A 25,942-nucleotide genomic window follows, 5' to 3' on the forward strand; every position below is an offset into this window, starting at 1 on the left:
CAAACCTATTGTAGTTGAGGATATGATGTCAGCATTTAAGGGACACAGATAATTTAGTCCACAATATCTATTCATACGAACAAAAGAAAGCAAAAGGGGGAACGAAGAATACTTTCATACCCCCCTCTCCTGGATCATTCCTATTTTGCATGGATTCATCATCCATGTAAGAGTATGCAAGTATTCTTTCTTTCCCGCCAATGCCATCCGCTAGTTAACTTTTGTAAAAGCACAAGTCATTTTAGTTCCATTATATGCACGCCTCGGACTGACCGATTTTTTTCTCTCTCTCTCTGCAAGTTCTGAATTTTCTGTGAGACTTACTCTTAAAATAGTGATAAGATACTTACCACACTCTCTTCACATGAACTACAGCACTTTTCAATACTGATTAATGAAAAACCTGGGAATTTGCTAAAGAAAAGCTGAAGAGACCATCAGGTTTGCCAAAAATAAAGCAATAATCAACACAGAAAATATTCAAAGTCAATTAATTAGTCTTCTTACCTTGTTCTTTTATCTGACGAATTTGCTTCACAGTTTCTTTCAAGATTGCACATTTGTCAGGTTTAAAGTTAAAGTTGTCAATATCATTAAAATTTGCAAAAATCAGCTCTGCAAGTTCTTCTATGTATTTATTCTCTTGCTCACGATTGCGTTTCTCAGTGCTTCTTTTAGGGCTGGAAAAGGATTTTATTTAATGTCACTTTGCCTGCCTTCTGCCCAGCGCAAAGATGATTTCAAATGGTTTGAGAGCAGTTTAACAAAACCAGAGACAACTGTCTCCTCTCACTTCAAAAGTCTAACTTACAAGTTTCTCAAGCAAAGAAGGAAAGGAGCATTAAAAAACACTACTTCCCCCCTGCTCCACTCCCAGCAGTTACATTTTTGTTTAAAAGAGGTTTGAGATTTGAAATTCAAAACCAAAGATTAACTGGGGGAATGGGATTTGAACATTTAACAAACATCCCTCCACATGGTGTTGAGAATCCAGGGAGTATTATATAGTGACAGTGTAAGAGAAAATAAAACAGCTTCAGAAGCTAAACCAAACAACTCATACTCTCTGCCTCCTTGCGAAATTATGACAGACAGTTGCAAGAAGAAATGGTAAATGAGTGGATATGCTTTAAAATCTATTTGCGTTGGTAATGTAACTGCCATAAAACTTAAAAATATTTTTCAAGTCCCTGATTATGATGAACAAGAACTGCCGGAATGAGTGACTGAATAAGACTCCTTGCAATGATTACCCAAAAAACATTTTTACATAGCTCCTAAATTGTCACCTAAATTTTGTATTTTGGCACTACACTGGATTCAAACCAACCAACCAAATAATAATAGAAGACATAAGCCCCCACCCCAAAGCCACAATACAAAATTACCGCATCAGAATAGTTTGGTATTGACTTTTCTTAGCAAGAATGTAAGTTTGTAATTTTCTAACTGAAAAATGTGTGCACGTGTAACAATTTCAGTGTTGCTTTTTCAGTATCCTCAGAAATAAATGGTCTAACCTGGGTCCAAGCTGATCGGGATCCTTGCGCTTTCTTGACTCTGCTCTGGTTGGGTCAGAGGTATTTTCTCCCATCCCACTCATCTTGAACACATATCAGCAACTAAAAAGAAGAAAGGGCAAGAAAAGGTTATGGTGGAAGAATCATGAGCTCTCTGTTCTCAAGTTTCTCATTCCATGCTCAACTCAGTTTTTACTTGGCAAATCTATCATTTAAAATAGAGGGTTTTTTTGAGAGGTACCAATAAAAACTCTGTGTTTATGACACCACAAAATGCTACACAAAACTCCTTCAGAAGGAAATTTGTGGTGGGCAAGCAAAGTGTTCTCATCTCTGCCTGCTACCAGATAAGTACGTTTTGTGCCTGGGTTGCTGAATTTTCATGGCAATTTTGCAAGGTTGAATAAGGAAAGACAAAAGAAAAGCCATAGGGCCACACAACAAGAAAAACACAACAGAATTGATATACATTAAATGAAATGTGTATCCCAGCTACATGAAAAGGTAGCACATGCAGCTTTAGTTAAAAATCAAAAGATAATACTTGCACAAGAACATGTGCAATACTGTAGAAACAGAACATCTGTCAACACTAGAGATCACTGAGGAACTGATAAATATTTTGTGCATATAATCTACCTCATAAGGAAAACAACTTGTCAAGCTATCATGTGTTAAAACAACACAAGCTTATTACAATTTGTGCAATAAACAGCCCATGGAAATCCTGCCCTGCTCCTGGCTGTCTGCTGTCCTGTGCACCATAGGAATAAACAAAACTCGCCTGCCCCAGGTTACATACTCCTTAAAAAATGCCAATATTCTGGAGGCAGAAAGCACTACTACGAAGGACATAGGGAAGTGATTCATACCATGCTAAAGTAAGAGCTGGAGCCTGTAATTCTATGATCACTTCACATCAGCATAAAATGGAAATCAGGTATCAAAACAAGGGGGTTTACCAGCTTCTTCAAGCCCTTCACTTCTGTCCCACCAGTTCTCTTCCCTCTGCTGGCCCGGTCAGGATGCACTGAATTTAATGAGGGAACTGCTGCGGGTTAAAACTGCAGTGCTCTTTTGCTTTTTCCTTTTTGACACTTTATAAAATCTAGCAGCTGTGGATGTTCACAGGTAATAGGTGTGCTGGTAACAGGATGTTCTGGAAATCTAGGTTTTCCCAATGAACTGGCTGAATCAAGATATCAGCAAAAACAGCCTGAAGACTATGATCCAAGCAGTTCTGCAGGGATGCTGAGAAAGGCTACTTACTGAAACCTGAACAGGCAAACAAAGACTCCAAGCCATCTCAGATTCAGAACTGAGCACCAGCTAATTTTTCCCTAAACCAAGTGGCGGTTTTGTTTTGTTATATTTGTTTTTGTTTTTTTAAATACTGCTCAGGTTTCATGGAAAAGATGGGATCATGCCTGAAACACAGCTCCCACCTGGTCATTGAATGGATGGTATCAGATTCTATTTGAAAATATCTTTTCTCTACTGAGTTTACCCACAGAATGGTTTGTGTTGGAAAGGACCTTAAAGATTGTAGTTCCAAATACCCTGCCATGGGCAGGGAGACTTTCCACTAGACCAGGTTGCTTGAAGCCCATCCAGTCTGGCCATGTATATCCATATGCATATACACACTGCCAACCTTTTGAGAACAACCCACTGCAAGAAGAAGAAGGGAACACTGATTCCACAGTAAAGCAGAGCTGAGCTCTCAAAGGGAAGACACGCCATCACAAACTCCATCACTGTGTACTTGCTGGAGAACTCTGCAATTCTCCAGTGATGCAGTCAGGGCATTCATACTGCCACACCAACACTGACCTTACTGCAGAGCATGAAACATCTACTGCAGTCTCCAGTGTGGCCTGTGAAACTGGTTGTTCCTTAAATCAGTATCTTCACTTATTTCCAGCCCCAGCAGTCATTCACGTCTATTCAAATACAAAAGTAGAAATATACATCCATCTGATGTGTTTCACTTCTGTGAAAATATGCAGTATCACAAGTATGACAAGCAGAGCTCCAAGGAAGGAGCAAGATACTATTAAGAAAACTGTCAGTAATTAAGAGAAGTTATCAGGAGACAACAGTTCCACATATCTGTCAGTGGAAAGCTGGAAGTGTCCTTAGGGCTCTGTTCAAATGACTGAATTTTTTACTGACCACGGTGAGAAAAATTCAGCATAAAGAAGCTGTACATGCCTGAGATCATCTGACCTCTGAGAAGGACTCAGATGGTGACCTAAAGTTCAGGTGGCCTAAAGGCTGGGGAATCCCTTAATTTCTCACGTTTCCCAAGTAATACCTGAGAAATGTAAACCAATTCACTATTATTCTTCAGAAAAGCAAGCACCACAATTCATGAAAATCAGTCGAACATTCAAATTCCATCTTCTTCCCCTGAGTAGTAAGAATTAAAGCCAGAGAAAAGCATTTGGGGGGAACAACCCCTCCACACCCCATTCCTCTACAAGAAAGCAATAGGAACAATCATTGACAAGTTTTCCCAGCTACTCTGTCAGGATTACTGCAAAGGGAAGTGCCTTTTTGCAGTAACCAAAGTTTCATGGGTAGCTCCACCATAGAATCATAGAATGGTTTCGGTTGCAAGAGACTTTAAAGCTCATGTAGTTCCATCCAACCACCCTACCTCAGGCAGAGCACTTTCCACTAGATGAGGTTGATCAAAGCCCCATCCAGCCTGGCCCCTAACAGTTCCAGGAATGGGTCATCCGCAGCTTCTTGAGGCAACCTTTTCCAGTGTCTCACCACCATCACAGTTAAGAACATTTTCCTAATATCTAATCTAAATCTACCCTCCTTCTGTTTAAAGCAATTCCCCCTCGTCCTATCATTACATGTCCTTGTAAGAAGTCCTTCTCCAGCATATGCCACCAATGCATGTATCAATTCTTTTCATTCACACTGATGCTATTCTGTAGGAATGCCACTAGATCTACAGTATCTGCCTTCAGAAGACATAATAAAACTATCCTCCCACCACAAACATCTTCAGCCTTTTGTATTTAAGGGAACAAAAGTGGTATCATGAAACTAGTACCTTCTCTATTAAACATAGTAAATGGTTCTAGACAAATAAATTATTTATTTTGTTTGCACTTACAGGCCATTACGTCTTTTCCTCCGCAGCCTTATCAGTTTGTTCTTAGAATGAGTTACCCGTTTCTTTTTACTCATCATAAATTTTTCTGGAAATCTACCACCTACTACCATGTTTGCTTTCTGCTCTCCCCTATGTCTTCATTAGAAATTACATTCTATACCTCAAAGATCTGTACAGGCTCTGCAGCTCCTATGCTGTCCATGACCTGGTGCTCCAGAGCAGATGTAAAATCCAGTGTCAGTAGCTAGACAGACAATACTAATACAATCTAAAAAAAATCTCAGGGGCTGAAATGAAAGTCACTAAGCGGTATCTAGTACACAGTACTAAAATCAAGAGGATGTACCCACAAACTCTATCTCCCTAGGGATTATGTGGCTGACTAGGACAGGTTAAATTCTGCTGTTCTTTGGGGATTAAGAAACTAAAATATTCTCCTGAGTTAGAAGAAATGAGGAGAAATCAACTTTTATAAGATGGGCATAGATAATCTGCTGCCCTGCTCCTCCATAATGCTACGTACCAAATACAATAGCCAGAAACTGGGCAATTGATTCAGTTCCCTCTTGCAGAAGGATTTCAAGCCTGTATTTTTCACCAGGCAGGACAGCCTCCTAGGTGGTAGGCTATCTGCTTGTGAAACCTGGATGTTCATGAAGTTAAGAGGGCACAGTTAACTCCTGCAGTGCAGTAGGAATCTTCAGGTTTGTAGACCATACTACTAAATTCACAGGTAAGTACTTCAAACACTGTCTTAAGAGAAGGGTAGCTTCTGCTGAGAAGGGTAGCAAACATGTACTTCCCATTTCTCAGCACTGACTCTTAACAAGTAGAGTCAAAGAGATAAGCACCCTCCAGCTTCCTCATGTCTCTTAAAAAGAAAGCAGCTTTTGTTTTGAAGCAATGTGGTGGTGTTTTTTTTTTTTTTTGTATAAGCTAATTCACATTCAAGATCTATGAATACCAGTAGATGAAGATGTCTGGGGGATTTAGGTACCTCCACAAATTTAATGTGGCAGCAAGGAACTAAAACCACATTTTTCAGAAGAAAGTACCTCTGGGCACGTGTAGTACCTAAGATCAGGCACCTAGGAAACTTTGAAATGAGAAGGGGAAAATCTTATGAATTTAGATTGAATTGATAGATGAATTGTAGACATACAAACATCTGTGGGTCAGGAGCAGCCACACTGCATATTTTTAGGTTCTGCCCTAAGTCCCTCCATAGATATTAATTTATCAACCCCAAAACGTCTTGGTTATTCATTATTACTAATAGTTTCATAATATAAAAAATCCATAACATTAAATAGATTAATATTTTAACAGGACAATCTAGGGACTTCTAAAGTTGCTCCAGAACCACACAGACAGCTTCTCAGACCAGAAAACACATCTCCCAAACCTGAAGTGTGAAATTTTCCAGGAAACATGACAATTCAAAACTGATGCCACTAAGAGTAGGATGACAAGTCAGAGGCTCAAAGTTTTACTTCAATAAACCTCCCCTATAGGGAACTACCTTAGATTAGAAAGCAGCATTCATCCTGCTCCTCTGATCTTTTTATACATCTCTGCAGGAATTCCCAGAAAAAAAAAACAAAGATAAAGAAATTGCACAGTTTGGTTCATTTAGTGTTTTAGAAGAAATGGAAATGTAGTATCAGCTCTACCATATGTCTTCTGAAACAAGCTGGCAAGGCTTATTAGTATGGTAAAGAATAGGAAAAGGATTAACCAAATTGGGAATTAGTAAAAAACAAAACGAGGAGTAATCACTGCATTGAGGAGAGACAAACAGAGACATATGTTTGTTAATGAAAAAAATAGCACCATGATATGTCAGATGCTGAACCAAACCAATTTTTATTTCAAAGAAAATGTCTTACAAAGCTGAATTTGAATGCATGTCTTGCAGAATGAAGTGTCATGCAAGTCCAGGCACTCCCTTTTTCATTGTGTAAGTTGTCTGGGAGCTGTACTGCGCTCCAAAATACAAATGTAATATCCCAATGTGGGATTAGTATTTTGCCTTCACTGCTGGTAGCAGATTTTTCTACTCAATATATATTTAGTTTTTGTTCCATTTGTCCTACAAAAAAAAACCCTACAACAATAACTAAGAGCCAAATTTCTAATGCCGATTCAGATGACCCTCAAGCTTCAATTCCACTGGGCATCAAATGAGGAGCAATAGAGTAACGGAAAGATAAATACACCCACCACAGGGTTTTCGCATAAGGAAGGAGATAATTAGAGAAGTAGAATTCCTATTACTAAAAATACCCAAAGAACTAATTTTAGGCTCCAACAGATGACCTGTACCAACAGGTAGTCTCAGGTAAGTAAATACTTTCTTTGTATTTAGATTTAACGCTGTAAGTGCATTATACCACTTTCTCCATTTTGCTACCAGAGGTCTAATCATCCAAAATACTTGTAGACAAAATCACTGTCTATTTTTTCCAATAATTAAATGTAAATTGCAAACACTGAAATATTAAATCAATAAACTCTTCGACACTATATGATTGCAATTACAGTAATTGAGACCTAACCAGTTTCTACCAGATGCTGGGATACTGAAACAATTGAGCCTGAAAGAGGCTTACATTCATTTTTTCTTGTTATCAGTAATAAAACAATAGTTTCTGCTTTCGTTGTGACAGCACATCCTCCTTCACATCCTCTACCAGCAACCTCTCAGAGTTAGAGTACACAGACTTAACCTAATTATAAAGCAATAGTAAACATTCATCTTTCAAAGGGAAAAAAATAAAACAATGCAAACCCAAAAATAAAACACATGGGAGAAAAAAAAGAAAAATAGAGTCCCCATGAAGGAGGAGATAGAAAAAAATCTAGCACAAATCCATTGCATGAATTTGTAACATCTCCTCCATTCCTCAAATGCCACACAGGAACATGGGCATGCAGAGTAAATGTTCCAGCACTGATCCTCAGCATCAGTGAAAGCAGCCAATCATCCAGAGTCAATGCAGAAGAAGATAATGTGCATTTTATCTCTTATCAGGGCAGGCCATCTTCCAAACAAGGCCTGTTAAACTGTCAGATTTATTATAAGCCTAACAAATGCAGTTAAAGAATAAATGAGGATTACACCTTCAAAGCTGCTATTTCAACCTGAAAAGTAACAAACAAAAGGTAAAATACCATATAGCAGGCAATCAGGTAGCAATACTATACTATCAACCTTCCAGCACACCAATACCTCCTGCATTTGGTGTAGCCTCAGCTGATAAATATAGAAGTGATTTATTAAAGTCACTGTTTTATGGAGTAACAAACAGTAAAAAAGCTGTTTACTGACCAAAAATATAGTAAATTAATGAAAAAATTGGCAAAAATTTTCTCTAATAACCCAATTTAAAAATATAAACAGCTCATATTCCTTTGGTTAATTATACATTAAACATGCAGCCATTATAATTCATAGTCTTTTCCTGTGAAGTTCTCATGACTAGAAGCTTTCAGTCTCAGTTTCAAAATTACTGATGTACATCAATATAGCATTTATTCTGGTAGAAGCCAGAGGAAAGTTGGAAGTCACAAGCAACTTCTGATTCTTCACATTTTTTCCTGCTCATGAACTCTTTTTTTCACTGGCTCCACTTCTGAACTGGAAAATATTTAATATTGATATACACTGCAGTCTTTAATCCTTTTGAAGAAGGCAATATTTGCCAGCCACTTTCTCAGGCCTCAGAAGGAAATCGCTGTCAGAGGCAAGATAAGATGCTAGATCAGAGGCTGGAGCCACTGGAGCATAGGGCCAACCTTTCATTGTTCAGCCACAGCAGTTCAGGAGGAAGGGTTGCTTTGTCTCACAGCACTTTTCATTGTAGACCCGTTAGACTCCCAATCAGTTAATTGAGCCCACCCACCCAACACACCACATTGCTATCGAAAAAGCTCAGCCTCGTCATGTGCAAACTTTCTCTTGCGTGGGTATTTCAACAAATCCAGAGAAAATGGATCAAAGTCTGGAAAGGAGTAGTAAAATAGAGGTGAAGAGCAAGGGAAATGAAAGAAGCAGGAAAAAAAGACTTTGTGTCTGGTAAAATTAAATCAAAGCAAGAATCCACTGCTAAAAAGTCTGTCAGGAAAGAAAGTTAAAGATATAGTAAACCATCCTCCTGCACACTTTGCATACATAAGCTATACGTTCTACAACTGACTTACTATGCCCATTCTTCATCACTGAACACCTGGAATTGGGATATACCACAAACTACCAGTCTGCCAAAAAAACAAGATGCCCAATACCTTGGTTGCTGATGGTAACTTCAAATTACAAATATAAATTAACTTCTTCAAGGATATGCTTTTTCTCTGAAACAGCACAAGCACTTTCACTATAGAGGAAACTGCCTCAAATCTTTGCCACCCTACAACAGTCATTTAGTGTAACGCAAACAGAAAACAGAGTTTCTATGAGGAAGGTAGTAGCAGCAAGCTGAAGAACTAGTTACCTTTAAAGGATTTACACTAAAATCTGACATGCACCTGTAGCCTTTTCTATCTGAAAATAACACTTGTCACTTAGAAGATATGATTTCGTTTGAAAGAGAGTCTATTATAGGTAATGTTAAAATGAGATTCATGGTAATATTTACTAAATTCTCTTTTATTCTTGAAATCCAGAAACTAGAACTAAGAAGATAATTTAGTAGCAGATGCCATTGAGCCCATGTATAAAACTGGCTCCAACATCTACTACTCACATTTTTGCTCAGTCTACAAAGCTATAACAGACTATAAACAAATGTTTAAGCCAAAGCCTTCTTCCTCAACAATATCTTTTTCCATACTACTGTATAATGGCTTTAGAGTGGTGTATTAGATAGTAAGAAGATGACATATTCCATTTGCAGACTGAAAGCCAATAATGCTCATGAATTTTTTACCTGAAAAACACTTCAAGATGCCACCGGGAAGACCGTCTAATAAACACATTAGGCTGCAAAAGGGCGGCAGCAACTCTTTTAACACATGTTGTAACAATCAAATAAATGGCTAACATTAATGCTCAGTGTTACAGAGTGGTATTTAATAGGATTTTCTTTAATATCTACCTAAATCTTGAAGGAGAAAAAGGTTTTTCTCAACTACTCAAAACCACAAGTCTGAGAAACCCTCGGTCCTGCTTGAGACTTTGCAAAACACCCTCCAGGCTGATCCAGCACTGTAAGATGGCTCCTACCTTCTGTATTCCCATAGGCAAAGGCTCTTAAGATAGCCATTCAGCTGCTTACGGATTAGGCTATGTCAGCCACCTCTAATATGCCCAGGAATAGTAAGATTAGGCTTTAAGAAGAAAACAGAGAAAAAATATCAGAGGAAGAAAGTAGCTTTTTGTTTTTTTTACATAACATATACTAGGTATGCTCAATTCCCACTTTTAAAGAGGAAAAAGTCTGTTTTCATCAAAACACTGTCAAAGAGGAGGTAGGCTGTACCCACCACAAAAAACTGTTCAAGACTGTATCATAATTTCAGGTTTGGGATTCTACCTCTCTCTTGTTATTGAGATTCTTAATACTCAAAGACAAGAGAATCGCAGCTTAATACCACTAAAGCTCCCCTTAAAACACCAGACTAAAACACCAAAATACAGTGCCAAAACATTATCCGTAAATATGACAGTCATTATTGTGTCATTTTGTTTGTGGTGCATAGATAAATTAGAAAACAATAAAAAACAGAAAAACAAAAGTAATTCTAAACCCATTTAACCTTCTAGGTTACATTTGATAAGTATCAGATTATGGCTGCAAAACTATTAAGCCTGCAAACATTTTCACTGGAAAAGGAAGAGCTCAAATTCCACCCCCCCACCCCCCCAATGTTTATTTAATCTAGAATTTTTCTTACAGTTCACAATTATTAACAACTTAGTGAGACTGATTTAGAAGCCTAGTATGTCAAATCTAGTGTGATTTAAAGTAAAACTTTGTGAAAGGCACAGCTGACGAAGCAAATCTAACAACACAGGAAAGGGTAATACTACAGGAAAATTTGTACTTAAATAGCTTTTATTTCCAGTTGATGATACTTCTGGAACAGTGAGTTAAGCATATTTTAACTTCTACTGAATCCTCTGTGCCAATATCAGTTTCAAAACTTATTTGTCCACTAAAATTCCCACACCAGTTTTCCCCTCTAGAGACCACCAAAAAGCATGGGGAAAACCAGATCAGAGAGAGGGGAAGACTGAAAACTGCTCTCACAAGAGTAAGGCACCATGGAGAAACTCAAATCCGGGAATACTTTCTAATCTCATAAACATAACTGATACAATTCCATAGATTACCAAGAATACCAGTAATCTTGTACAGTTCAGTGTGATTTTCAAGATGTCTATTTTGGCAGCGAGAAAAACACGACCAATCACAATAGATAAAGGCATTTATACATCTCTGTTGCATGGGTACGCCTACGTTAGGATTTAATACCAGTTAAATGCCTGTCAAATAACAGTCTGGTTACTTTAGATAAAATATATTCCATTAATAAAAATATCATGAAACTGCAATCCATAAAGCTAAAAAGTAAAAAGCAGAGGGTGAGTCAGAAAGAATAGCATGTTTCTGTATCAGCTGTATTCTGTAACACAGTTATCAAACCTATGCATGCAGATATCAAACCTATCGTATTTAAATTGCCTTCCATCACTTAACAATTTTGATTTCAATGACTTCACACACCTTGAGAGGTGTCCGTCTTCCTGGTTACGAAGATCAACTTAGCATCTCTACATGCACAGGTGCAGTATGATGTGCAATCAAGCCTCCACTGGAACCTCAGCAAGAGATGTTTATGTTGCATGCTACCTTTCATAGCTCTAATCTGGTCATCAAAACAAAGTTCCTTCAGTTCTGGAGTAGGTGCTGTTACTGAAAACATGATTTTACCGAAATTTTTGCTGCCGTTCAGAAAACCCAGCTTTGTGTATCTCCTCTGGTGCCTCATTAAAAACTGAACCCGTTTTTCTGACTTTCACATAGCTGCAGCCCTAACAGGGTTTATTTTTCTCTTCTACCCAACCACCTATTACTAGGAAGTATGTTGAAACTTCAGGCCATTCTTTTGAATGCCAAGCATTGAATTAAAACTCTGACTTGCAGGAAGCGTACCTAAATATTATCTAAAGCATTTCTACATATTTTGACATTGTTTTTGTGTCAAATGAATAGCCTACTCCACACATACCTGCAAGATACACTTATATACTCCACACTTCATTCTAAAATACTGAGATACTCTCATAAGCACGCATTTTGTTTAACAGTGTCTAACAATAAAGTTTCTGTTTAAGAACCCAGAATTCAAGCTTCTTTGTTCCAAAAGGTTGCAAGTTAACGGTAGACCAAACATACCTATATACAAGTTAAATAAATGATAGCACTCAGTTTCACAAATGGCCATGTTCATAGTAAAGGAAAAATTCAGCTTCATGTTGACATCCTCTGTCAGTCAGGGATGTGGCTGGTGCCTACATGAGGTCAGAACCCTGCACCACTTCTTGAAATTGTACACCCAAATCACCCTCTTTGGCACAGTACCTGGCTTACCCATCCACTCTGCTTCTGAGATGCATTTAGAGCATTTCACACAGAAAATTCCATGTTCTCCTCAGCCTAAGATGGCTTGCCTCAGCCTTGCTCCTAGAGGGTGTGCTGGTGAGAAGGACATAGTCCCGTCTGTTGTGGGAGAGACTAGATGGGGTTTGGCTCCTATCCCTATTCTGTGTTTGCATGAGCAAGTAGTTTCCCCCAGCAGGTGCTTCCTGCTGATTCTGGTACCTCTGCCAGTATCATCCATTTATACTGGAACAGCAGCATAAGAGCTGGGAAGTGAAAAAAAAATTATATATTTTTTTTATTAAAGTTTGAAGAACAATCAGTCTAACATGTGCTTTTTGAGGGAATACAGCTATATGCATAAACTACTATACTTGTATCATCTCCCAACATGCAGAATTACAGTTTTGTACTTAATACAGGTGCATGTTAGATGTATGTTAAACTCTTGGCAAAGCGATTGAGAGTACTGTCTGTACATTGTTACTAAGTACAAAAATCAAAACTAATAGAGTAAATTATGTCAGAGACCACATAAGTGTCTTGCAAACACTCACGAAGTACCATTAACTTGATAAAAATTAAATGTCCACAGTAGCCTGTACACCCTAATCAAATACATTCTTAATACATCCGTGAGATTAAAAAATGATCTGCGTACATAAACACCCATTACTAATTACTTCAGATTTCATGTCAGTCTTCATTCTATTTGCTGAAACCAGCAGCAAGAAAGTTGAAGTTTAATTATATTTTTAACACATCTTAAAGGAAAACAACTGCCAAGGAATAAAACCTTGTGGACACAAGCTTTGCATCCACAAGAGTGTGTGTATATAGACACATACAAATATAAATATAGACTATTACCAGATAAAACATATATAGGAGTGGCTATATGAGTCAAATGAAAGAGGCAGTCACTAATCTGTCATTAAAGCTAATAGCAGATGCCTCAGGAAAAAGTACAAGGCAGATGCAGAATGATCCTTCTCTCTGCTATCTCCTTTCTCTATCTCTGACAACCAGTGGTTCAAGCTTAGCTGTGGTGTTGCTGTCCCTCCTCCTCCCTATGAACCTATCTTCAGTTGTGCCTAATTCCTTCTTAAATCCATATATACCTTTGGCCTCCACAGTGCTTACAGGCAACACCCTACAAGCTTTACCAGAGCTCCTTTAACAGCAGAAAGGACATTCTGGAAAAAATTGAGGAGTTCTAAGGGGAAGTCAGGACTCAACTGAAATAAATCAGAATTTTGTCACTGACTTCACCAAAGCTTCTATTTTTTTTCTTCCTAGACTACAAGATGTCAAACTGTTACTTCTCTCTTTTCCAGGACATAAATCATTCCATGAGCCTGACACACCTATGCTTGTATCCTACAGCCCAATGAAAACAAAGTTACTCTACTATTAAAGCTGAATATTCTTTATAAGCCATTTTATTTTCTTTGGAAAAATAAACTGAAAATAATATGCTAATGATAAAAACATTTATGGTAAAGAAGACTCACAAATGCTAAGAAGGAATTAGCATACATTCCAAGTATTTTTAATTTTGAAATACAATTACTAAAGAGGGGATGAAATAGCCACTCCATTCATAGAATAAGTTGACCAGAAACCTGCAGTACACTGCCCCAATGTCAAAAATAACACACATTTAAACTAGTTGGACTAAATACCTGGAAAAACATTCAGTTCTAACAGAAGCGTCTTCATAAGCATCTTGTGTTAGATGGTTGCTCAATCACAACAGTCTATGCTATTAGGAATGGAAAATCAGAGCATTACAGTATCATGATGAAGTTTCTTTGGGGACAGAATGAATGGGAGAAAAGGAAATGGGAACAAAGAAAAAGCAAAGAGGAGACTCGGGTACAACACACTGCAAATTAAGTGCATTTATCATAAACTTTTGGTTTAATTCTTCATTTAGGATTTTCAGCAAATTCCTCTCATCTTCCTTAAGTTCTGTATCCTCATATTCCAACCAGCCCTTCCCAATCCATTACTGTTCAACTCCGGCTACCAGGGAAATTACCCACAGGGTCAGGCACAGACTCCTGCATACTGAGAGTTGCCTACTTCTGAAAGACATAGGTTTTCAAATCAAACCTTCAGAGACTAAAGTTTCACCTGCTCATTGTAAGTAAATGATTTTTAGTCCAATTCAGGCATCCTTCTAGGCCTACCATAGGTGAAGGTAAGGAAGTAAGGAAAGCTAAGGAGGAATGCAGGCAGTAAAACAACTCCACCAGGATTTCCTCTCACGTACAGTGATTATCAACAGTCTTTTCATTTAGTCATCTCAAATAGCTTGGCTTGTAGACCCACTCCTTAGCCCCTCTTATTACAATTATGAGGTAACTCTGTAGTACTTATTTCATTTATTAATGAAGTAGATTCTGAGAATTAGGGTTGTTTCCACACCTTTCCTCAGTTTTTTCCCTAAGTAAATAAATAAAATGGCACTAAATGAAATGCAAACTTAACCAGCCAGTTGACTTCCTAATGACATTTGTTATTAAATATCATGCTAAGAACTCTGGAGTGAAATGAAATATTTCAAAGCTAGCTCAGATTTTCCAAGACTGTTTTTATTTCTTACACCATGGTATATTTTGCAATGCAGTCATGTCTTCCCTCCTTGCACGAGAAATTCATCTTACCGAAGTAATAACAAAAAATTTATATGAAAAAAAGCACAACAACTTTTGAACATTACCAGTGTCATTTGTTGACTACAGTAGCATACAGGATTTAGAAGAGTGGTCAAAGATAGTGTTTGAAGTTTTATACTTGCTATATACTGTACTTTTGTAAGAAAATATTTATGAAAGAAAACACCTCAATTTCAGTTTTGTGAGCACACAGAGTCACCTGAAGAACACAGGCTGCACAAAATGAAGATTTTGTTCAAATCTCCCCCCTTAATGCATCCTAAAAGGCATCAGGCAAATCATAATGACTTTACAAGCAGCAAAAATCTGTTTTTTTTTACAAACATAGGTACCAGCATTGGAGCAAGCACTACTCTGCCTCCACTATCTTGTTAGATCTTCTGTAATGAAATAAAGGAAGAAAACACAAGAAGCAGAGAGGAAGTTTCATTGCTCTTGTGACTTCGACATTTGGTGCCGCAAACGTGACAGGCTCTCAAGCTTCTACTCAATGGCACTGCCTGCCCCCGGCCTCTGTATCAAAATGTAGGTATTTTGCAATTAAAATAATCAAACCTAGACAAAAGGGAACAAGCAAATAAATAGCGCTAACTTGTTTACAGTTCTGGCTCTGCCCTCACAGTATGAAATAAAGTCTCTTCAAACACATACTACATTAATTTGAAAAACAATAATATTTTCCTTCCCCCCTCCTATCTCAAAGTAGCACAAGTTTTTCAAAGTCCTAAATAAAATAAGCTATGGCATTTCCTGTATGTATTTAGTTAATTATTAAATGGATTCTAAGCATGATAGTCACCACTGCTATTCCAATATGAATCTGGGAAAACATGCTTTAAGCAAACTGACAATGTACCGCAGTAATGATCCGGCTTATGCATCTTCTCAATCCTGCCCTTAAGTTTGAAGGCAAAATTCTAACAAAGTGACAATGAGCACTCCTATGCAAAACCAAACACTTCATTTTATCTTTTTATTTTGGTGGCCTGGGATTAGTATTATTGCTGTGAGGTGAAGAGCAATGCTGGGCTTAATGCTGTGTACAACAGGAAAATAAAGCCAACAAGCCTGCAATAACTTCCCGAGCAGGGGAGACGGCATACTATCTTCACTGACTAAAAGTAACTATCTATACCCTTTTTTCAGGGGATATTACTATTTAATTAATATGCAATATTAAATGTTGCTCTCCCAAGGTTAAAAGAAAGGTAAACGTGCCAAGATACTTAATGACATCAGCATGCATAACCATGAGATAAATACAAGGTCTGAAGATTAACTGAATGTCATTCTGTTTACAGGATCACATACCTGTAAAGGAAACTATTAAGACTGGGGATAGAGAAAGTTATATAATGACTACAAATGTTTCAGTGTGCTTTGTCTACTTAAGCTCTTGGTCAGAAAGAGAAATTTTATTGCAAAAATGTCTCAGTTTGACTTACTCTGTACTTTTTCATATGCATAGAAATTACTGAATATTTAACAGTAATTACTGCAATGAAAAAGGCACTCGCAGGCTCCACCTCCTCTTGACAATGGGAAAATATAGATGGGCTTGTGTGTTATTCTGGATGCCAGAAAACTTGCTCACAAAAATATTACCTGTGCACAGACTCAGATATATTTAGCCTCATAAACCCATAAAGCTGTCACAGGCAACCACAAGTACACCTGTAGCCACAAAAAAGGGGGAACTACAGAAACCAGAAAATTCAATTTACATTGTTTCTTTGTATTTATTGTTTAGAAAGATTATCTTTAAACTATCTTGCTCAAAAGAAATCAGCTCTTCCTCCCACTCCTCCAAACCAACAATCCCTCCTTGTCCATCCCCTCCCTGCCCCCCCATCCAGACACCTACGATGCACACACAGGAGCACACGCAAAAAGAGAGCACTAACAATGAAGCCACGGCACTTCAGAAACACACCTTGTCGTCTTCCAGCCTTTGCAGTTGAAGGCAGATCTCACTAGTTTTTCTGTGTCTTCAGATCAAGATGTAGATAAATTCCCCATCCATCACACTGGCTTTTTATTAGAAGCAAGGGGGGGGGGAGGAAAAATTTAAAAAAAAAAAGAAGGAAGAAGAAAAATAAAAAAAGAGACAATTACCAGTAAATTTACAGTCTTAAAAATATCAGCTCTCCATTATCCCAAACCAGTGTTATGTCTTGATGTAAACCAAAGCACATGCTGAGTGAGGACGTGCGCACCAGCAGCTTATCATCTCTGTCATCTGCTTCTAATGACAGCTGACAAACTGGCCACGTTAATCCTTCCCTAACTGCTGATCAGAGAGATCCCCCTTTGACAATCCAGCATGGTGGAGTACTCGAAAATTCCTCCTGCTTCTGTTCTGTTGCTGCTCTAAAAAGCAGTTTCCTTTTCATTGAGATAATAGCCTTTTCTGCAGTCACGTGGTGCCCGGGCTACATTAGCAGAGCTTGATGATAATAGACGGAGTACCTCCCCTCCCTCCCTTCTGCTGATTTTAAGGGTACGACTCCAGGAGAAACCCAAATCCGGCACACTTGAAATCATTCTGCATGTTCCTCTATCGAGAAGCAAACTCTGCAGCCGGTGAAGAAGAGGAATACATGTGCTCTCACTACTTCTTGCACCAAAACTAATTATCAAATACATTTTTAGGCAGTGCCTTTATTGGGGCACACACACTGATCATAAACATGTCATGAGACTAAACTGAATATTAAGCATGCCCAGTACAGAATAGCTGGCATGCTAGAATTACTCTTTTTCCCCTATAGTACTTTCTTTTTTTTATTTTTGCCTGTAATTTTAGTTCTGCTGCAATAGATACTCTTCTCTCAACAACATCCTACGGTTCAACCCCTCCCAGCACTCAACTCTCCTGTAAATACAGTAAAAACACAAATAACAAATTACCTGCACCGCAACCTCCAGTGAGACTGCCTTTTTGAAATAACATCATTTATCTTGCTTGAACTCAGTATCCTGACAAACATCTCAAGCATTTTTTAAATACATTCCCTAGTGGGGAAACCTACCTAAGCTTCAGCTTCAGAGTTCCCATCCTTCCTGAGTGCCAAGCCCTGTACAGAAGGTTTGCTGCTTCTAAAAGGCAAAGTATACAGACAGACATTCTGCTCTGTCCTTCCTTCACTGAAGTATTCCATAGACTGAAAGCAGAACAAACCTTTCTCCTTCTGGGCTGCCACACCATTTCCCTGACACCTTGGCACACAGTGCAGCCTTCTACCTGACATTTCAGCACTGGGCTTTGCAAACTGTTTCAGCAAGCTGCGGATGAAGTATTCTAAAGTAATTTTCAAGCCCACAAAAACAACTTTGTACCTACTCTTTTAAATCTGAGAAAGAAAAATAATTATCTTCTTTTCTTCATCTACTTCCATCTTTTCCCAGTACACCACGCTATTCTCCTTAAAAACAATGTTGATTATAAACTCACAGTTTATCCAGACACTGAAAAAGTTAGAGACCGTGGGTTTACTTATACGAAGATAAAGTGGAAATTATGAGGAAACTGTGACTGTCCTGTACACACCATCTTTGCCAATGTTGCCCCATCACCATCTCTGTTTACTCCTCTCCCTAGGGACAGCTTTACTCTGGAAAGTGGCCCTGTCCAAGGCTTTGGGGGAATCCCTGCTCCAAGGCTACAATCGAAGCTGAGACACAATCTTTCTGCTGCAGGGAAGCTGGAATGGGGCTCCTTCTGCAGCACCATGAATCCTCTTTTCCACTTCTCTCTTTTCCATGCTTTAGAGAGAATCTGTGAGAAAGATCCTCAGTCCAGGAGGAAGTAATATGGTTCCATAAAGACACCATTGCAATACACTATATTCATTAGTAAAATATACAAACGTAAACACTACTCTTTTTTTTTGCCAGTCCCAAGTATGTCCTTCCATTTCAAAGCTACAGAGCAAAATGAAATTATTCAGAGCTACACATAACTTTAAGCCTAGTAGCACATGAACTGCTTTGTTATCTTTTTATTAAAACACATTGTCAATTCCATTTTCCATATTAATTCCTTAGCTGAAGGAAGGTACATCAAGTGTACTATTTAAATTGGAAAATTACATAAATGTGGGAAAACCTGTGAAGATTACAGAGAGCATCTTTGATATTCAAAAAATATATTAATAGACAAACACCAGAAGGAAAATGAGCTTTTACAAGAACACACACACACAAATTACATCACTTGTGAAGTACAACTCTAAGGAAAACATAAAAAATGGGAACACAGAAGTCAGATACCATAGCTAGAACTGTACTGCTGATATTTACAGGAATCATGAGAAATGCAAAGACCACACAATATGGTGAGCACAAATACAGTAATTACAGTGTTAGAAAGGAATTATGTGTAAGTAAAAAGGAGGTAACAGAAAAGGGTCCTTGTATGTAAACTGAAATATGAACTGAAGACTGAAAGCAGTGTAAGTACACAGATGTTGTTAAGTTGATTGCTTAGTGAAGAACAGAGAACAGATAAAGCAAATGGAGAAGAGGGAACATACTACTGCAGTGCACAGACTGATCCTACACAAAAAAAATAGGAAAGGAGAAATGAGTGGAAAAAATATTCCTGGTAGAAATCACTAGTCTGAATATAAATAAGGAAATCTGCAACTGCAAAGGAGGAAAGGCTATTTGCTTTTACCAGGGAGAGGATACAGGCTTCCAACGGTAATGACAGAATTGTTTTCTTCTAAATAGAGTTTCATGGGAATTGTACACAGAATTTGGGGATGAGCAGGTGACCTTTAAAACTAAATCTGACAATGCAAAGTTTTTCCTATTACAAACATCTTACACAACAGAAGAGGTTCATCCCAGTTTTCTCTCAGAAATGTATTTCATTGATGCTTCCCATTGTTTACCCAGCCACAGGTGGCTTTGCAGTAGGCAAGAGGGAAGCTGTACCTTCACTACAACATTCACAATCTGTATTTTAACATGATCAAATAACTGAAATTGATAAAGCCGAAAACTGCTTTCACTGCATGCATTTCACAGTTCTCTGGAGCCTGTGTTTTATTCTTCTTTATTTTTTCTTAGGAAAGAGTGAATTGGGCAGAGGCAAGGACATACCACACACATCATCATGTTGATTGCTCTTCTTCTAACACACCTGCACCTGAGGCAAGGACTGGTAGAGGAATCCCAACCTATCTTTTCAGTTGTCTTAATACCAAAGCATGATTTTTCAGTCCCTTCCCTCACCCTTTATACCATATCCATGATGATCAAATTCTACCTTCATAATCCTTCAGTCCTCTCAGTTTGGAGTATTCAAAGGGGTACCGTAACTGCTAGCTATAGTGCTGGCCCTTGTTTACAATGCAGACAAGTAAGACACTTCAAGATGTATTTGAAAGATTACAAAGCTGACTCACCAGGCTTTATTCAAGGCAAGAGGCCACTGACTTTTAGGAAAGCTGACTAGGCAGCCTTAAGTACTGCTTGTGAGAAAGACTGGAAAGGCAAAGCCCCACACCGGCACAGAGAACAACAAGCAGAAACTACTAGGACTGACTGCCAAGAAGCACAATGAGGATATTGCCGCTGAGACAATACTCAGACAGTACAATTATTTTTCATGCGTTACATTTCAATAATGTAGAAGCAAGCATACAATTTTCAAATATTACGTCAATTAAAAAAAATTCCTTTATCTGAACACTAACAAAACTGTTTGGGTTTTCACATCAAAACTGTAAACCTCTTGACTTTTCACCACTTCAGGAACTCCTAATTGACCACTACTTAAAAACCAAGCAGATTATTCTTTTTCTGTCGCCAGTTGAGGAAAAACAAATACAACAGATAGGTAAGTATACAATTCTTGGTTTTCTGACCTTTGCATCTTCTCTTGAGGGACACAAGAATGGTACCAAATGTACTTTCACTGGAATTTGGAGGACTGGGCATTTCTCACAATCAGATTCTGTCTTAACAGTACATACACCTACAGTGCTAAGTACCTTGTGATTTCTGTCCGTTGAGGGCAATGAAAACGTTCCCCCTCCTTTCCCAATCTCTCAAGATTTTACAGCTGACTTCTCCTTGTAGTATGAAAACATCCATGCTTCTTGAATACAGTTTAAAAAGGCTCTCATAACTTCATGAGCGTGCATCCAGCCACCCACTTGAAGTATTCTGTGTGCAAGTTTCTGCAATATCTGACTGGAGAATTCAATACTGCGGTTTGAGCTATATATAGCAATTAAGTTCTGTGTGGACATGTCCACTGACAACTGAGCTCTTTTTTCTTTCTTTTTTTTTTAATACGGGTTTGATGACTACGGTTAACTGAGATTTTTGAGTAATGGTTGGCTGTGATTCCTTCCTTTTGTTTTTTGGGGTTTTTTTTTGTTGTTTGTTTTTTTTTTTTTAATATCTACTGCTTCACTCCCTTACCTTCACTGAAAAAGGTGTATGAGAAGAGAAAAAGGAGTTCTTTCAGTGCAATTTGGAAATGGTCAGCTCCATTAGCTTAACTGAAATAGCTCAACTATTTTTCCTCTTGCAAACTTAAAAAGTGTCAGATCCCCTGCTCAGAGCCTCTGCCTTGGGGTGCTTGGTAATGCTCTCTATAGGTTATATGCAGAAAGGTGCCTTCTGGTGGAGATGGGCCTCAGCCCACAGAAAGACAAGTTCAAGATAGTGCATTGCTTCCATCTGCACTGAGAGCACACAAGAGGAACCCAACACAGGAAGTTGAGCAACCAGAGAAAACCATAATGGAAATACTACAGAAATAAATGCTGTATTAACAAAACACATTACATAAATGTAGTAACATCTACTGCTACCATCCATTTTTAACAGAATGCAGCTAAATTATGAAAAGTGCAGGTTTTGGTGGTTTGGTTTGGTTTTTTGGTAGGGTTTTTTTTTTTTTACAAGAAATTGCTTTCAGCTCTACAGAATGTGCCTTTCAATGAATATATTTTTAAAATCAGCTCGAACTCATTATTTCACCTCATTCCACCCCAGAAAAACTGACATGGGAAAAGGCTTCTGACAATAAAAGGTTCCCAAAATCTGCAGACCAACAGCTGGCAAGATTTGATGGCTGAGATACAAATTAGACAGGAGTTCAGACTAGAAAATATTTATTATTAACAGCAAAACCAAATCATACTAATTCATTCAAGGATAAGGTAGGTTTTCTCTAATGTAGTCTCAGCTAGAAACAAATATATTTCTCCATGACAGCGTATGACTCAATCAAGGTAGAGGATTAAGGAAGAAATCATTTAGTGAAATTTCATGGTCTCTGGTAACCAGGGAGGGCAGCACAGTGTAACACTCCATCTAGCCATAACAGCAACGCTGTGTGAACTCAGCAAGATTTGATAAGTTGCCTGTGGTTTTCCTTGAAACAGAAAGTTGCTGTTGTGTTTAATGCAAGTAGGACCTCTACCTTTAGTTCAGGATACAGCAAATTACCATACCTGATGACAAATACGTGGGTCTCTTCTCCTAGACCTCTCTGAAGAGGAAATTAGTATTTCCAGTAAGTCAGAAAAATCTCATGTCTCGTTTATGTTCAGTAGTTGTCTTCTAACTGCCAGTGCCTTGCAGACACTGCTGTGCATTTGGAAAGCCAATTAGCATGAGGAAACAAGAGACTGTATCTTGCAGACCCTGAAATTCTGGGGTTTCACATGCCTCCAAGAGACCTCACTGAAGAGGGAAGATGCTACCCATTACAACTAGCTTCACATGTGAAAACTGAAACAGGGACAGTTGCTCTTTATAAATTTGAGAATAAATAATAAGCTAATTTAATGCTGCATCATCCACTCTAGCCAAATCTTACTAACATGTCAAACAGCAGTAAGTCAGTGGAAATTCTGAACAGCAAACAGTGATAAAGGTAAACACTGATGAACAGTAAACATAGAGGACTGACCTCTTGCTTTAACCATTCAGAATTTAATACACAGTAAAGCAGGGTCATGCTCCAGATTTTAGTATTATTAAACATCTATAATATCAGTGGATGATACGAGGTACGGAAGAGAAACTAAAGAAAGTTAGCTTTTCTACTAAGAGTTTTTAAGTGTTCTAGTGATAATTTTTGTCAGTATCAGGCAGAACCATGAAAAAATCCCTGTTTAACTGAGCCAGAGCACAAATATTCCTGGAAAACTATAACGGCTGTCAAGAGATAACACTATTTGAGGAGGCAGAGACTGCAGCCGACCAAATAAAACAAAAGTGAAAGAAGAAGCGGCAGCAGCTGGAATTAATCTGATTTAAAATAAAATAATTAAATACACTGATATGAAATAAAAAGCAACTTCAGGACAATTATGTGTGATCCTTTTTATAATGAGGTTGATGCAATAAAACAGATTTAACTGAAGGACTGTGAAAATCAAAGAGCTTAAAATTTTACTTGGTGAGGTAAAAGATAAAAAACCTTGTGCTAATAAAATGGCAATCACTGAATATAGGATATTAAGGAATATTTAAACCAATGACAGTTATTTGTTCAACATAAACCTGACCTGTTCAATTCTAACTAAAGTGCAGGTTTGCTACTAGTGCCAGTAATAACAAATGACAGCTCTAAAACATGGAAGACAATGAATACACAATCTAAATAGAGAAAAAGCAAAATTTAGGTATATAGGTAATTTGCAGCAGAAACAATATGTAATATTCTAACAGAAACCTAATTCTGAGCAGAAATGCTACACTATCTCAAATAACCCCCAATGTGGTTATCATTGAATATTAAAGTCTGTGATAAAAGAGGAAACATGTCAGGACTTGGGTCTATTGCTAACTCTTAAGAGAAAAGTTCAACACACTAAATTCCAAAACAGAAACCTATGTTTCAACTTCTCCTTGTTATAGATTTTCCCTAAAATGAACTGCAAAGTAGGTGCACATGTAGAACTGAAGGGAAAGGCTCAGAAAGAGCATACAGCGCAATCATTTTAATCTGAAATTTTTAACACATATAGCAAATCCTGTCCCGTCCCAACAACTCCTACACACACACATATTGATATTATATTGTACATCAATATGAAAAGTTAAAGTCAGACTCAATCTTTGTAAATAGATGGCAGATGCTTTACAATTGCTACCAACTGAAAGATCTTCCCGCAGCATAAAATTAGTGGCCTGTGCCATGTTTAAACATTTTGAATTTTCCACAAAAACATTAACTCAATCCAAAAATATCAACAATATGGACTTCAGCGTGTTGTACTGAAGCACAAGATAATACAAGGTCACTTAAATGGGGGAGAAAAGTCAAGTTTAGAAGAACACATTGCTGTGCTTTGCTTTTGGCAAGGAGACTCCCATCTTCGTCTTTCAAACACATGGTTGTCATGACTCTCTCATCTTGATCTGCAGTACTTCACAGTTCACAGGACTATTTCTTAAAACCCTTAGCAAATCATCCTTAATATGCGATTTATGAGTTATTTAGATTTTTACAAATTGCCTGTCCTAGGTTCTTAAAAACCCACATTTTCTAAGCTGCAAGTTAATAACGTGATAATACTAACATTGTGTAAGCCATTTACCTTGAGTGAAGACGGTATCCTTCTGAGAAGAGATCGGCCAAGTCCTGGAATTAACTGTCCTTTCTGCTGTGCAATTACTTTCCCAAAACTACAGGGAAAATAGGCAGGGCATGCAACACATCAAGACAAAGAGGCCTCATAGCGAATATTCAACAGCAGCATAGCAAAAGAAGAGAGAGATGATCTGTAAAATAATCTGGTCATAAAGTCTTATATGGCTTTCAAAATCAGAAAGCCAACCACAAGCCAACAGACACCCAAAGCAACGGGGAGAAAACTGACGTTTGGAGGCTCTGTGCCTCCAAACTGCACCTCCCTCTGAGAGGCAGGACGCCCCACAGGGCCACCTTCAGGACCAAGTGCACAGCCAATATCATTGTCCAAGTGGAATCCAGCCAGCCTTAATTGCTGAGCAACATTTCAAGACCATCTTGCGGATTTGTTCTAGGACATGCATTTTTATCAGCTGATTTAGATATGACACTGCAGTGCTAACTCTGACTGCTAAGGCTGTCTATGGCCCTGGACATTGAAGGTTGATTTTCTCTTTAATGCATGTGCTGGGAGTTGTGGATTTGGAATGCTGTTGTTTTGGAACATCTACCCAGACATTCTGATAGCTACTCAGATTTTGGAAATTCCTTCTAACTTAGCTCAGCAGAGACAAGGTTCAGGGACAGTCACTTATTCTCCCAGACAACAGCTTACCAGGGGAGGTTACAATAAAATTTAAGTGAACAAAAGCCATTAATTAATATTAAAAGGAGTTTTGTTCTCAAACTGGAGTTTATAAGCATGTTTGCCACTGCAAGTGTTTGTTGATGTTACTGTTCAAACAAAAATAAGGTATTAGAGGGCAGCTGAAGGATGCTATTTTTCTCGAAAGGCCTTTGAAAAAAAACAACAAATCCCTTTTTCATTCTTTTACTCTTACATGGGAGTGGGTGCAACAGAGTGATGACCATCCAGAAATGTAAGCCCTTCCAGATCAGTAGGTAGATACATCTAAAGTAAAAGAAATTTCAAAAAGCATGGAAAGAAGCCAATAAAGGATGGCAAATCTATGTCCCTATTAGCAAAGAGAGATGCAATTTCTTAAACTACCTGCTGCCTGGAGACTCTGGATTTAACACAATTCTGAATATGCTAGCTGTCCATACTATGTATAGGCATATACTAATTGGCACTGAGAAGGGGTATACCGGAGAACACTTTTTGAGAGAGAAGCAACAGGGCAGAGCCACAAGTAATGACTGATACATTGGGGACTAAGTAAGAGGATCACTTAAAATGCCTCAACTTTAGAAAACCAGGCCATACAAGAGAGATTACAGCTCCTGGATGCAGTGTTGCTCTTCTCTATTAAACCAGGGTTTAAAAAAAAACCTTCTGTGATGGCAATATTATTTTATGAGTTCAAATA

The 25,942-nt window shown here is 38.1% G+C and overlaps 1 protein-coding gene across 1 annotated transcript in view; it reads right to left on the minus strand.

Annotated features, from left to right (window-relative positions):
• NCOA2 (nuclear receptor coactivator 2) overlaps positions 1 to 25,942 on the minus strand; it is a 193,612-nt gene that overhangs the window by 75,712 nt on the left and 91,958 nt on the right. Inside the window, exons 5-6 of the mRNA XM_057426226.1 lie at positions 1,521 to 1,622; positions 508 to 680 (exon numbers count right to left, since the gene is read on the minus strand). Coding sequence (XP_057282209.1) covers positions 508 to 680; positions 1,521 to 1,603 — 256 coding nt within the window. The 5' untranslated portion in view covers positions 1,604 to 1,622. The remainder of the gene's footprint in view (positions 1 to 507; positions 681 to 1,520; positions 1,623 to 25,942) is intronic.

This window comes from Pezoporus wallicus, unplaced genomic scaffold, assembly GCF_028554395.1.
Source record: "Pezoporus wallicus isolate ANWC-B61680 ecotype Strahan unplaced genomic scaffold, APGP_CSIRO_Pwel_v1 contig_4131, whole genome shotgun sequence".
Classification (NCBI taxonomy): domain Eukaryota; kingdom Metazoa; phylum Chordata; class Aves; order Psittaciformes; family Psittacidae; genus Pezoporus; species Pezoporus wallicus.